This window comes from Mauremys reevesii, linkage group 4 (genome assembly GCF_016161935.1).
Source record: "Mauremys reevesii isolate NIE-2019 linkage group 4, ASM1616193v1, whole genome shotgun sequence".
In the NCBI taxonomy this organism is placed as follows: domain Eukaryota; kingdom Metazoa; phylum Chordata; order Testudines; family Geoemydidae; genus Mauremys; species Mauremys reevesii.
The window spans coordinates 33459356-33475238 of record NC_052626.1 but is presented as its reverse complement, the minus strand read 5'-3'; the positions used below and the strand labels follow the sequence as shown (position 1 = coordinate 33475238).

The 15883-nt window shown below is 41.6% G+C and overlaps 1 protein-coding gene across 2 annotated transcripts in view; it reads right to left on the bottom strand.

Moving 5' to 3' along the window:
• The window catches only part of PTPN21 (protein tyrosine phosphatase non-receptor type 21), a 51167-nt gene that overhangs the window by 21690 nt on the left and 13594 nt on the right, over positions 1 to 15883 (bottom strand). For both annotated transcript variants that reach the window (XM_039536440.1, XM_039536441.1), the window contains exons 3-9: positions 12579 to 12676; positions 6840 to 6907; positions 6248 to 6318; positions 4025 to 4112; positions 3569 to 3657; positions 2082 to 2169; positions 1203 to 1282 (exon numbers count right to left, since the gene is read on the bottom strand). In XM_039536440.1, coding sequence (XP_039392374.1) covers positions 1203 to 1282; positions 2082 to 2169; positions 3569 to 3657; positions 4025 to 4112; positions 6248 to 6318; positions 6840 to 6907; positions 12579 to 12676 — 582 coding nt within the window. The remainder of the gene's footprint in view (positions 1 to 1202; positions 1283 to 2081; positions 2170 to 3568; positions 3658 to 4024; positions 4113 to 6247; positions 6319 to 6839; positions 6908 to 12578; positions 12677 to 15883) is intronic.

Here is a 15883-nt window from a genome sequence, read left to right as displayed (position 1 = left end):
AGGCAGCCACCATGAGGGATGAGAGGCCAGTTTGGTCTCTATTCCAAGTTAATCCTTCAACTATTTTTGAGAGTGTCAACAAGGGTGTAATTAATATTAGTGCCTGTTGTGGTGATTTTTGTGATGTGGATATTTCCCACCATCTTTCCTTCAACTTCAATAGGCTCTGAATCAGACCTCAACAAGTCATTTATTGCTGGACTATGTGAAATAAATTAAATTAAATGGAAATCATGCTTATTTTGACTCACTGGGCCTGATTGTCTGTCTCACACTAATGTAAATCAAGAATAACTTGACTGAAGTAAAAAAGGTGAAAAATCAGAATCAGGCCCTTGATTTGCACTGTGGAGACTGGCCCATTAAATTTAATCTTCTCACTTGTATTTAATTTGTTCTGCTCTGGTGCCTACTGAGCTATGAGGATTCTGTGGATATCAAAAGGGCTGCATACTGTAAGACTGCCAATCCAGCATCTTCCAAGAACACTACATTCACTCCCCTGCACCTTTAAAATAACGTCAGTGTCCTATTACAAGTTCAGTCAAAAGCACATTCAGAGTCCCATAGATTTCAGTATTTCACAAACATCTTGACATTAATAGTGCAAGTAGATGCATTTACAGCATTGAGATCAAGTTATTAGAAGAGGATTATGTTCTCAGCAGGGGCGGCTCCAGGCACCAGCGCAGCAAGCGTGTGCTTGGGGCGACAAGCTGCGGGGGGCGGCATGCCGGTCGCCGTGAGGGCGGCAGTCAGGCAGCCTTTGGCAGCATGCCTGCGGGAGGTCCGCCGGTCCCGCGGCTTCAGCGGCAATTCAGAGGTGGGTACGCCAAAGGCGCGGGACCAGCAGATCACCCACAGAAACGCTGCCAAATCCGCGTCACCGGCGGACCACCCGCAGGCGTGCCACCGAAGGCCACCCGACTGCCGTGCTTGGGGCGGCAAAAAACATAGAGCCGCCCCGGGTTCTCAGCTGTGACTCCAGGTTATAAAAATATCATCCTCTATTATAAGGCTGCAACCATTTAAAGATAAATCCTTTCCATATTGGGTATAAATACATGGTTGAAAGCATCAGGAGTAAACAAGGTCACTACTTAGTATATTCAAAACAAGTAATAAATTACAGACGTTATGTAGCATTTAAGTTCATTATGGGAACAGAGACCTCCTCCCCCCAAAAAAACTATTCTACTTACAGGCTACATTTATTTAGTCTGTAAAATTTGTGTCTGGCCACACACATCCTCCACACATATTTTGCTGTTTCCATGTCCTCCTGTCAAACAAAAATATATAGATATACGACAAAATATACAGGCTAAAATATACAGGCCCAACTCTTGGTCCCATGGAAGTCAGTGAAAGTTTTACCACTGACTTACCTTGGAACAAGATTTGACCCATTTCATTTTGATGTAGCAGTTTCTATATCAAAGTTTCTTAGGAACCATGTAATCTCCAGGACTAATCCAGCTGCTCAAGCATGAACACTCCACTAGATTAAAAGAAGTTGAAAATAGCAGCCTTCTGCTGAAGACAATCTTATGACTCAGAACACTGAATAACCATATATACTGTGCATATCACACTTTAAGACTATTACAAAAATTATATCCTTGAAGAAGGGAATAGACAAATGCTTTAAAGGCTCAATTCTGCAAGGCGCTGAGCACTCTGGCCCTGACCCAGCAAAAGCACTTAAACATGTACTTATCTTTAAGCATGTGAATAGTCCCATTGACTTCAAAGTCTTATTTAAACACATGCTTAAATGCTTCCCTCGTTTAGACCAGAGTGCTCAGCACTTCTGGTGTACTTACGAAAGATAAGATTTCTTAATGCCTTTTACTTTTGTATAAAAACTGCCGAAGCAGCCAGAGAATTTAAAATGTTATATTTGTGCCACCCTTATAATTAGAACTTTTTAAAAATTGTAACAGCAACTAAAAAACCTCCACATAACTACACAGTTGAAAAAAAATAACATTTCGGACAAAAATAGTTTGAGGGATTGTCTTATTTTGTGGTTTACTTGTACACTTTAGACTGAGAGAAATAAAAACTCACTCACTTACAGTTTGGAACTGGATTGTCTCTTCTTTATTTGCCAGTTCTAATGCAAAAAAGGACTTGTTGTGGGACATATTGGCAATGTCATGCCACCTAAGGATATAGGGAGAAGACATGACAAGTAAGCTCTGGATTTTCAGCATACAGAAAGTATAAATGAAAAACAAAATCTATCTTTGGGCGGGGGGGGGGGGGGGAAAATGAGGACTAACTGAGCAACAACTCCCCCCTCTCCCCGCCCCGCATCTGAGTCATGTGTAGCAAACTCTACAATAGTGATTAAAGAAGCAGACTATAACTTCATACCCATTAAATTATTGTTAAAAGGAAAATGGGGATGTAACTGTAGTTCTTTGGAGGATGTATAAGTGTGGGTGGTATTATTTATAATGGATAATGCTGTGCTATTCCTGCTCAACTCTGATGTCTTTCAACTTATTAAACTTTTTTTTATGCATTTAAGACAAGAAACTAGCCATTAGCATGTCCTGACTGCTTGAAAGTTAATCACTCATTGTAAAAGAAAAGCTATGTCCAGTAACCAAGAATGCTCAGAGCTATTAAGACCTGGTTAAAATAATTGAGAAGACAGGCAAGGGTGAGCAGACCTTGGTGCCCGTAGAGATTCACTGTGCCTGGCCCACTTACTCTGGGGTTGCAGAGAGGTTCCAAAATTTGGTCCTCAGTCAGTCATAAACTCGATTTGATCAGATAAAATCCACTGAGAACAACGTCCACCTGGCCACAATGGTGACTATAAGTCACCAATGTCCTTGAAAGTAGCCTTCCACATGTGTCGCTACATGACATTCAATTGGTAGGCCAAATCCTGCCCATGGATGCACACATGCAGCTCTTATTGAGGTCAGTGGGATCCATGTGCTTGCATCCAAAGGTGAAATCTGGGCTATTGGAATTGGGCCCTGGATAGATGGATCTCAAGGCCATGCCTAGTATGGAAAAACATTTAAAAAATGTTTAACTATGAGAATGTCCAGGAAGACTGCATGCTTCACTACCAGTGACAGCCTAACTGCAAACAGCAAATGATCTATCACTTCAGAATAGTAATGCAACTCTTCTCTTCATATTTCCATATATAGAACACCACACACACACACACACACCCCCACAACATACAAAAAAAAACAAAACATGCACATCAATTACTTGGGGATGTGCAATCGTAAAGGTACGTGTCTGTATCTGGCAAAATGCTGCTGCCTTTAACGTCACATGCATTTGCACAGAGGAACACACATATATAACATAGATCTAAATGAACTAATCCTGCAGCAGTTATATAGGTAAAACTCCCATTGACTACAGTATGTATGCACAAGGACTGCAAGACTGGGCCCATGTTTGGAACTGTGCTAATGAGTAAGATCTGTATTCATCCAAGATGCCCAGAAAGCAACTGAGGACTGCACATAAAATGTTAATTTGCAAAGTACTCATCAGCATTATTCTGACAGAGGACACTACTCACCGAAATATAACAGGAGGCCGGCCATTTTTGTGTTTCACAAAGATACCATCAAGACATGCCCCAATAAATAGGTCACTTCCCTGGCTGTCCTGGAAGTAGTAAACAGAAATCAGAAGAAAGAAACTCTTTATGAGCCAAAGTTACAGCAGCAGCAACTATTCACTTCAGTGAGGTCATAGAAGGAGTCTTACATAGGCAATGCAAATCTTAATCTTTAGTTTGAGATCATGACCTCTCCTCATCATGCAGCACTAACACAGGACTCGATACAGAAGCCCTTATGCACCAGAGTAATCCCAGTGAAGTGATTGGGATAACTCAGGTGACTAAGAGATGGGGTATTGGGCCCAGAGGTTTCTTATACATTGGATTTTCTTGGTTTTTCTTTAAAATGGAAGAAAGATATGAAGATGGTTGCACTTGTTAAGTCACATCAAGTGTCAAAGCCATCCTTACCTTTGCAGGGTAGCTCTCCTCACCATAGCCTTCCATTCTCTCTACCTCTTGCATATATAACATTTCTGCATCAGGAGGTGTAAGGCCTCTACAAATAAACACAACAGTAACTTTTAGTCTAGTGATCAGCTTCTAAAATTGTACCAGTGGGGGGACTCCTACTTGTATTACTCTGAAGCATGCTCTGAAAGCTTGAAAAGCACTTAGTAAGATATCCAGGCTATCGTGAAATCTTGCTGCTTGTCTGTCCAAGTGGCTAAAACACTTGTCCAGGTCCTGCCACTTGGACTCCTGTAACCTCTTCCTCTCTAGTTTCCCTGATTTCCATATTGCTTCTTGTCAATTCATCTACTATGTCTATTGAGACTATGTCACATCCCTCTTCAAATCCCTCCCCTGGTTCCCCATCACCCACCATGTCAAAACTGAATGTCTAGTATTTCCATTCAGGGCCCTGCATAATACCACTCCAGCCTGCATCTCAGATTATTTATTTCTTTAGCACAAACAGAATGCTTAGCACTGTACAGTACAAAAAAGAGGGACACTAATTTATTATATTCCTTCTCATTCCTCTTTTCTCCTACATCAACCTCAGCTCCTGCACTCTCTTCTCCCACTCCCATCTACATTCCTCTTTCTATGCTGCACATTATGCACAGAACAAGCCCCCAATCCCGATATGTCAGTCCTCACCCCTCTCCTCATTCTAATTCTTCCTAAAGACTCACAGCTTCCATGCTGCTTAAAACAAACCCACAACACTGAGTGACATCAAACTCCATCTTCAGCCCAACATCATACTAAATAGAGGAAAAAAGAGTGAGATCAGGAAAAACAAAAAAGGAATCTCATCCGACACCCTCCTCTGGGTTTCCCAGTGCACCGTGTCTTATCTCTGTGACTTCGACTTGAAACAGAGGTTACCTTTAGACTGGTACAGCTCTGAGCATACTGTTAGTTCTTAAACAACAACAATTGTGGTCACAATTTCCATTACACTAAAGCGAGAGATTAAGTTAAAGGACTTTATAAACATTATAACAACGAAGCCACAATATTTATTTTTGCCCCGATAAGCAGCATTATTATGATATGCATTTGCTATTTCAAATGTCCTGGCTTTACCCTGGATGTAAATATCCACAGAAGCTTGAAATTCACGGCACAGACAGGAGAAATGCAATTTTCCCCACACTACTCATCCCCAGCTCTGCCTCAACTCTGACCGGGAGAGAACACCTCTGGCAAGAGAGCAGTAGCTGTTCCTAATTATTCATTCCCATTAGTGGCACTTATAGTTTTAGTGATTTGGAGACCTGTACTCTAGATATAAGAGTGAGACAGCATCATACTATAACTTTCAGTTACTATTGAGCCAGGATGACTTGAACCAGCAACATATGGGTGAGAAGCTCTATACCGCACTACCTAAATATACATCATCACCTATACCATAGAATCATAGAACTAGAAAGAACTTCGAGAGGTCTTCTAGTCCAGTCCCCTACACTCAAGGGAGGACTAAATATTATCTAGACCATCCCTGACAGGTGTTTGTCTAACCCTCACTTAAAAATCTCCCATGACGGAGATTCCACAATCTCCCTAGGCAATTTATTCCAGTGCTTAACTACCCTGACAGTTAGGAAGTTTTTCCTAATGTCCAACCTAATTTGCCCTTGCTGCAATTTAAGCCCATTTTGTCTTTTCCTATCCTCAGAGGTTAACGAGAACGATTTTTCTCCCTCCTCCTTTTAAAAACCTTTTATGTACTTGAAAACTGTGATGTCCCTCCATCAGTCTTCTCTTCTCCAGACTACACAAAACACAATTTTTTCAACCTTCCCTCATAGGTCATGTTTTCTAAACCTTTAAATCACTTTTGTTGCTTTTCTCCGGACTTTCTCCAATTTGTCCACATATTTCCTGAAATGTGGCATCAAGAACTGGACAAAATACAGTGCTCCAGCTGTCAGCCCAGGGACGGTGGGGCTCCAGCTGTCAGTGCCCAACAATGCCCCACTTGAGTTGGTGCAAGCGCTCCCGGTGAGGATGCACACCACTGACAGAAGGTGCATACTGTATGGACACACAGAATCGATTTAAATTACTGCAATGGCTGTAGGTCAACCTAACTTAAGTCGGCTTAATTTTGTAGTATAGACAAGCCCATAGATCTGAAATGACTGCTCCACAATTTCTGCATTTATGAAATCTTACCTGTACTTTTGATGCAGCAAGGCCACTTTCTGTGTTGCTTCCTCCAGGACTTTTTCCTCTTGTAACCAACCCTTAACATAAAGCAGAGTTTAGTTAAAGAGCTAGCAGAAGGAATTCTAAAGGATAAAATAATTAGTTCCTTCATTCAGTAGGAACCTGACTTCCAACTGAGCCTGTGGTTAGTAGGCTGTGAACAGATCACTGCAAAAACCTAAAACACACTGTTTTCCCCCCAACACCATTTATCTTCACTATAATATACAAACATCTTAAAACATTGCAATGTCCTGGAAAACTGGGATCTATTGTGCAATTCAAAGCATTATATGTCATTCAATTACCTGATAAAAACTTTAATTAGATCTACTTGCAGAACCTCAATCATTTGTGCTTTGATTTGTTTGGGAGCAGTAAACAACAGAGAGAAGTAGTGGTTCTCAGCCTTTATATAAGCATTTATCCCTTTGTTGAAATCTCTCTCTGATCAAGCACTGCTATTTGTCAATACAGCGTTTGCTCACTTCGTAAGGGGTCTCCAAACTGTTTGTTTTCTTTCCATAATGTCAGAAAAGCAGCTGAAGAAAGTGCTTACCACAGGAAACAAGGCAAATCTTTGTAGAAATTCCTGAGATTCATACTGATCGTAGTCTCCAAAGTCAGCTAAGGAAATGAAAGAACAGGTAGGATTCAAGTACTTGTGATGATGAAAGGATTTAGTTCAGTGTGAAGGATGCACTCTCTGTACAGCATAGCTCCGTCATAACGAACTCTTATTTGAAAGTAGTGGATGACACTGTACAATAGTCAGTAAAGTTTGTGAAGCATAACAGTTAAGCAAATCATGTTGTGATGAGCGTATAAACCCCATACTGACCAAAAAGGGGCTAAATAGAGATAGAGGCCTGGTGTATACCTCAGAGTTAGGTCAACACAAGGCATCTTATGTTGACCTAATTGTAAGTGTCTACACTTAAATTTCACTCCTGTCAAAGTAACTGCCTGCCTAAGCCAATTTAATAACTCCACCTCCGCGAGCAGCATAGAGTCAAGGTGTCGATGTAGTTAGGTCAATGCAGTGTCAATACTGACACTGCGTTGCTTATGTCGACGGTTACTGGCGGTCAGGAGCCTTGCCACAATGCCCCACACTGACAGTACAATCGACACAAGCATTCCTGATGAAGACATGCACCGCCGACACAAGGAACAAAGTGTAGACACACAAGAAATGTAATTTCTGCAGTGGTTGTATGCCAAAATAAATTAGCTCGACTTAATTTTGTAGTGTAGACATGCTTCAGAGCTTGAATTAGCATCAACCTGTTATACCTGGAGGGTGCGTCAGGCTCACTGAGGAACTCAGCTGGGAGAAGGAGACCCAGGAGAGTGGAGATCTGGAGTTCCTGCCCTGTGCGAAGGGTCAGACAGAAGCTCAGTGGAGGGAGAATTGTGGGGAAGCTACAAGAGTGGAGTGAACGCTGGTGCAGGGGGTGGGGGGCTTGAAAAAGGGGCAAGATTCCAGAGAGGCAGCCCTGTGGGTTGGTGCTCTGTAGTAGAGAGGAGAACTGGAAGAACCTAGGATGCTCTAAAAGCTGAAACCTAGGCAGGAAGAAGTTGCTTTAGATGGTATTTTTGTCTGGTTTCTGAGTTTTGCTGAGGGTTTCCAGGGGGAAGCCCTGCGAGGCTGAAGAGGAGCTCAGGAAGGACAGAAGATGTTGTGTTGATTACCACTATGTTGTTGGACATTATTTGTTTGGGGCCTTGATTCCCTGGAAGGGGTGGAACTATAGGGAGACCTGGATAAAGGCCAAGTCACCATCATTAGAGCCCTGCATGGATACAAAAATTTGGATTCGTATCCATGGTAATTAAATTGTATCTGACCTGAGATCTGCACTCCACCTTATATAAGGATCTGCACTAGCACCCTCTAGAGCAGAGCTTCTCAACTGGGCATCTGTGGCCCCCTCGGAAGCTGCAAGCTGGTTTCAGGGGGTCTAAGGCCCTGTGGGGCTCTGGGCTTCAGCCCTACGGGCAGACCCCCTGAAATCAGAACCCTGCTGATTGAGACCCCCTGCATAATATAGAGCCCGGCATGGATAAAAATTTGGATCTGCATCTGATCCGTAATCCAGAGAAGGTAAACAAAGATCTGTATCCATAGATGCAGATATCTGGGGATATGAAGCTGTTATCCGCAGATTTTCAGGGCTCTAACCATCGTACCAGATCAGTGACATATAGTGAGGAGGAGAGCAAGGCATAGTTGCTGAAATGCCATATCACACCAGGAGGGCGGGGTATTCTGTGATGGTGAGACTTCCTTTCTGTCCTTTTTCTCCTAAGATATCCTACTTAGTCTGTGTTCCTCTTCTGACTGGTCATGTGACACAGTTAAATCACTAATCCTTTTGATCTTAATACTTTAGGAACTCCACTCCTGTTCCTCTCTTTTCATTTGTTGTCCCTGCACCCAGTTGTATTCTGGCCCTTGGATTTCCCCTCCCCTCCCCAGGATTCAAGTAGGCCTGGTCCTGGTTTAAGGCTTCTTTTACTGAGGATGCTGGCTGTCAACATCCAAACCAACACAACTTCCGCTGGGTGCGGAAGAAAGGGAGGTAGGGAGGAAGGTAGCTGTCATGGAGATGATCACTGCTCCCGGATTCTCTATCGGATTCTCTGGTGCAGATTAGAACAGACTAAGGGCTGTTCTGACTTGCTCCACTGGGTATGGTCCTACAGAGACTGTACGTAAGACAGGGACTGTTGGAACACACTGGACAGTTCCCCCTCCACACCCTAAAATGATCCCTGTGCTGGGAGACGTGGGGAGTGAGGCCTAGAAGCCAGTTCTGCATGCTCTGCACCTGCTGGAGGCTTCCCTATGCTGGGAGTATTCACAGCAGGGACTTAGGGGAGGGTTTGGTTCTCTTTTGGTCACCCAATCAGCCCAAAGAGATCACACAGAGACAGAGAACCTGTCTCAATATCTGGCCCCAGCTGTTGAACAGGAGAAATAAAGTGGGCTAAATACAGAAGACATCAAGAAGGCCTAGGTGTTTAATGTATTTTGCTTCTATCTTCACTAAAAAGGTAGGTTGTGATCAGAGACGTCACACAATTAACATTAACAACAAGGGGGAAGGAACACAAGCCAAAATAGGGAAAGGACAGGTCAAAGAATATTTAGATAAGATACAGCAGGGCCTGGTAAGGAACCAACTGAAGCAATCTCAGAACTGTTAGTGATTATCTTTGAGAACTTCTGGAGGACAGGAAAGCTCCCAGAGGGCTGGAGAAGGGCAAACATAGTACCTGTCTTTAAAAAGGAGAACAAAGAGGACACCCAGAGAATTATAGACCGTCTCTTAACTTTGACACCTGGAAAGATACTTTACTGGAACAAAATTAATCAACAATCAATTTGTAAGCACCTAGAGGATAACAGGGTTAAAGTAACAGCCAACATACATTTGTCAACAACAAATCCTGCCAGACAAACCTAATTTCCTTCTCTGTCTGTCTGGGTTACTGGCCTAATGGATAGGGGGACGCTGTAGATGTGACGTATCTTGGTTTTAGTAAAGCTTTTAAAATAGTCCCAAGTGACAGTCTCATGAGAAAACTAGGGAAATGTGGTCTAGATTAAATTACTGTAGGGTAGGTGCTACACTGCTTGAAAGACCATACTCAAAAAGTAGTTACCACTGGTTCGCTATCAAACTGGGGAGATGTATTTAGTGTGGTCCAGCAGTGGTCTGTTCTGTGTCCAATGCTATTCAATATTTTCACAAAATGATTTGGAGAATGGAGTGGAGAATATGCTTAGAAATCTGAAGATGTGAGGGATTGCTAGCTCTTTGGAGGACAGGATTAGAATTCAAAATGACCTTGACAAATTGGTCTGAACTGGTCTGAACTCAACAAGATGAAATCCAATAAATACAAGTTTAAATCACTTCATCTAGAAAGGAAAAATCAAATGCACAACTACAAAATGGCGAATAATTGCCTATGCAGTAGTACTGCTGAAAAGGGTCTGAGGCTGATAGTGGATCACAAATTGAATAGGAGTCAACAATGCGATACAGATGCAAAAAATCATTCTGGGGTGTATTTACAGGAGTTTCAGATGTAAAACATGGGAGGTAACGGTCTGCTCTACTAGGCACTGGTGAGGCCTCAGTTGGAGCAGCATATCCAGTTCTGGGCACCACACTTTAGGGAAGATATGAACAAATCTGAGAGTCCAGAAGAGAACAAAAAAAAATGATAAAGGGCTTAGAAAATCTGACCTATGAGGGAAGGTTCTGAAAACTGCCATGTTTAGTCTTGAGAAAGGAGACTGGGAGGGGCTCTGATAAAAGTCTTCAAATATGTTTGTTAAGGACTGGGCTCAATTGTTCTTTTGTGCACTGAAGGTAGGACAAGAAGTAATTGGCTTAATCTGCAGCAAAGGAGATTTAGGTTAGATATTAGGGAAAACTAACTATCAAGATAGTTAAGCTCTGAACAGGCTTCCCAAGGAGGCTGTGGAATTCCTGTCATTGGAGGTTTTAAAGAACAGGTTAGACAAACACCTGTCAGGGATGGTTTAGGTATATTTGGTCGTAACTTGGTGCAGGAAGATGGACTAAATAACCTGTCAAGGTTCCTTCCAGTCCTACATTTCTATGATTCTATAAATATCCGAGAAGCTATAAATTAATCTTCAGGAGAAACGGTCTCAAGGGACCAGGGCTTCTGCTGAACGTCTGTTCCATATTTTCATATACAAATATAACTCACAAAAATATAGCTCTTATTTACAAGTCTCACTGAAGAGAAGTACTTAGACAACAGTCTGTAATTGAGAATTAATAGTATTGTGTGGGCTAGTATTCACATTTAAAGGAGACTTCAGCCATTTTAGATTAAGTTAATACTATACTCATGATCAGACTAGTGTTCAGAACTGATTTACTGTTACTATTAAAATCACAAATTGCTGTGGTATTCCTCAGTGGGGACAATGACAAATCACCAATTGCCAAAATCTAAGTGTGCGTGTTCCTGGTAAAAGCAGCTGACCCACCTTATATGTAGCCTTAGTTATCAAGTGGTACCAATCCAAAAGCTACTATCCTACACTGGTTTTTCAGTGCGTTACTAACACATACAATTCCTCTCTTACAATATCAGATCAAATGAAGAAGGCACAAGTTACAGGATAAAATATTTTCCATCTGAAAAAAGAGGATTATATTGAGAAACATTCCCATAAACAACTCACTGAGTAGAGACACATTTATATTCTCCCAAGAGCATAACATGAGTAAGCAAGAACTTGGTAGATGACAAGTATTAAAGGGCTGGCCTGCACTACAAAAAAAAACACAAAAAACACAATGGATTTTACATACATAAGGTATTTTTAATTCACCTTATTTCACTGGTAAACAAAGCAGAAAAACAAATTCTCTTCTTTAAATGTGATGCTATCAATATGTACATTTAGTTGATTTTTTAAAAATCAGCTACAAGTTTCATGTACTACACAAGTCCCCAAGTCCCTGCCAATGCTGGTGGTTTTACAAACTATTAGTAGTTATATTGGAAGACAAAATGCAGGCAAAGGTTGTGGGAATGGAAGACTACATATAATTAGTCTGGTCATGGGGAAGACAGGTAAACTGTTAGTTCTGGGGGTTTCTAGGTTTTTTAAAATATATGTATAACCTATCTAACCTGCCCCCCAACTAGCCAACATTAAATAGCTAATTTCTTGTAGGCATCATGGCAGAAGGGGGTCTTCGGGAGAGATCTGAATGTGGGATAGTGGTCCTGTAGACTAGTTCTGCAAGCACATTACAGGTGTAGGGGAAGTTGGCGTGAGACAACATGGAGAAAAGAATATGGGTGTACAGACACATTCTTATTTATTAAAATGCATCCCCCTCTCCTGCTTCTCAACCAACAGGCGGAGATTGCAGCAGTTGAGATGCAATGAGGTCTAGTGGTCTGAGCCCATGACTGAGAGCCAGGAACTCCTGGGACACTGACTCCCTCTGTGGCTTTGGGTAAGTCCCACTGAAGTTAATACAGTTTTGAGGATCAAGCTCTTAATGGCCAACTAAGTGCTGAGGCACCATAATCCAGGTGCATTAAATGATTATAAATTCAAAACAAATATCATGTATTTTACAAAAAAGGCAGGCACAGAGCCACATAACTACATACAGAGTATCTACCATAACAGGCGGTGTTCGTGTAAGCAACAAATATAAAATATGCATCCAAATATCTCAAGTCACCATCCCTAAAATTTACTTAGTGAAATTCCTTTGTTTACCTTGAACAGCTAACCCAGCCAGATGAATTGCTTGCTCTAATGTGCAAGGAATGTTTCCCTCCAAGATATCTTTCTTCAATTGCAAATAATACTGGTATCTACAAAAAAAAAAAAAATCCATGTCAGCTTTTTCATTTTTGTTTCAGTACAATATAGCCAAAAAAATCTTTTGGAAGCCAATGAATTTGCATGCATCATTCCTTCCAAATCCCCTCCCCTTCCCTCACTCTCTCACTATTGAGGATACCACAATCCTCCTGGTCACTCAGTCCCATAACTTAGTGTTCATCTTCAGCTCCTCCCTCACCCTATAGCATATCCATATCCTGCCACTTCTTTCAACACATCTCCAGGATCTGATCTCTCCCACCTGCCCAGACATCGAGAACGTACTCATGTCCTCCTCATTGCGCTATTTAATTCCTATAACCACTTCTTCTCTCGCCTCTCTGACAATCACACCACTTCCCTTCAGGCCATTCAAAACACTGCTGCTGGTCAATCTGACATCACTCCTCCCTTTGAATCACTTTGATTCTTGCTTCTCCAGTACATCCACTTCAAGCTATGTGTCATCCCCTTTAAGGCCGTACATAATCCATTCCCTTCAACCGGGTCTCTCAGCCAATTTATCCAACCTGGTCTCTACCTGTGTCATCTCCATTCATCAAGGACATCACTTTCCCACAACCACCTTCTTGCATTCTTCCATGCCATTCCCTACGCAGGGAACATGCTTTCTGAGGAAGTCCAGCAAGCCACCAGCCTCTCCTCAAATTACTTCCTTAAAACCTACTACTGCTGTAGAAAAAAACCTACATAAACGTAGCCGACTAAAACATTTATTTACTCTGAATATATACATTTTTTTAAAAGTTTAAACTTTTCGTGCTGTACATTACTCAATATTGCAAACACTTAAGCGTGTGTTCAACTTTACTTACTTGAGCAGTCCCATCTGAAGTCAAGTAAAGCACACACGTATTTTTCAGCATGAGGGCCTAACTGCATAATTGTATTGGTATTGTCCCTGTCCCCCTAGCTGTTTTACAACATCACATTGAAAAATAGTTTAAGAGTTTCTGGGGTAGGGATCTTGTCTTCTTACATTTCAGAAGCTACATCATGCCATTAGAAACAATAAATAAATGCATGCCAGACTAAACACAGGAAAATAGATGTTTTCCATCTTTACCAATGACTATTAAACACTGCAACCTTTTAACATATTCTCTACTATTTTCCCCTCTCCCACAAGAACAGAGCCATGTGCTATATGACAATAGATACCAGTGCTACATAAATCACACACAGAGCTGGGACTAAAATCCTTTGCTCCAAAAACACACACTACCCTTTGTGCAAAAGGAAATCACCCTAACCAAGCAGTAGGTTTCTTGTTCTTCCTGCAGGATACCTGCTAAAGAAATATATGATGCTCAGACAAACTACCCCATCTTATTATAGACTCAGACTTTAGGTCAGAAGGGACTATTATGATCATCTAGCCTGACCTCCTGCACAATGCAGGCCACAGAATCTCACCCACCCACTCCTGTAACAAACCCCTAACCTATGTCTGAGTTATTGAAGTCCTCAAGCTGCAGGGAATCCTCCAGCAAGTGACCCGTGCCCCATGCTGCAGAGGAAGGCGAAAAACCTCAAAGTTGAATTCTTTAACCAGGTGCTAGATCAGGGGTAGGCAACCTATGGCACGCGTGAAAGCTTTTAATATTTTGATCTTGCTGAAACAATTCCGGATATATCAACCTATGGAATCCTATACCAAGTTTAGGACTTAATCGAATACCTGTTAAAGTTGATGGAAATACTCCATGTCTTGGAGTTGGATCAGGCCCTTAAGAACCTGGAAAACAACTGAAAAACAGCCCACCATGCATTTTAACCTTTTATAAAGAAAACAAACGTACAGCTTTTCCCATACAAAATGAGAACCAAAGTCAACAGGACTTGTACTGCGCTGTATAATATGTTGGAGCTGCAGGATGTATTCTGAGACACCCCACTGCATTAAAGCATAGAAGCCTGTAGTTAATGTTGTGACAGTTCTCAGGATAACCAGGACTGAGAGTCATCTTGTTACCCCTCTGCCTTCAGTGAGGGAGTCTGCTTGTGCTTAACTGGTTGTCAGCTCCCTGAAAACACAAGCCTATTAGCCACCCAAGCACTCTCATCCGAGCTATGCCAGCCCTTACTTTGCCTTGCAGGTTAACAGTACATACACCCCAGTCCCCAAGTAACTTTGAAGCATTGTCCCTATCGTGTTCACCCCTTATCCACTGAACATTCATCAAAACACCAGGGCTACTGTCCCCAACAGGACAGTATACATACACATTTTCTGGGTACCAATATGTCACAAATATGAAGGGTCTATGCAGCAGCAAAATAATTTTTGGTCTTTAGTAGTTAAGAGTAAACTCCTGAACTACAGCAGTTCACATTAAAATAAGTATTTTCCACTTCTGTGAGAAAAGAAATTTACCACAGATAGTACCTGCAATACAGCCTGCTACAATAGTTTCCTATTTAACTCTCTAGCAAAAGGGAATTCCTAACATCCATGGGTAAGGCAGAAATACAGGGTCTGAATGTGGTCTCAACCAAACTGGTGTAAATGAGAAGTAACTCAGTGAAAGTGAAAAAAATAAATCACACTGGTGTAAACACCATGCACATTAAAATAAAGAAGTGGAACAGCAGCTGGGACAAGGTGAATCAAATCTGTCTATCCTTACCTCCCTATTGAGGCTATGTAGACACAGCCCATTGGTTTAGATGTTTAGAATTTGGCTTTAAGGAAAGATTCCGGGTTTTTTTCCATTTCTATTTGTACAGAGCCTATCCCAATTCATTTACATGTTTGTATTTCTTTTATCTACAAAAATCAATACAATTATTTAAAAAGTGAAGGTACATTAGGAACCCAGACTGACAGTCACCATTTGAAGAGCTGATCAGTGAACATGCTGAACTGGATTCTCCTTTACAATTAACAGCACTTCCTGGCACTTGCTTTGTGAATTCATTGATCATAGGCACAACAGTGGAAATGGATGCACAATTTCCTATCTGATATCCATCTTTGTCTATAATCACGCTCAGCCTTAGATGGGACTTTGCAAATATGGTTTATGAATACCAGACTGTGCTGACAACAGGACAACTTGCCTCTATCAGCTCTTCAGGTAGTAAGTGTTGGATTGGTTTCCTGAAGCAAAGTATTGCTCTGAAAGAAAAGCCTATAAAAATTGAAAGGCTGATCGTGCAAGCATGTCTGTGAG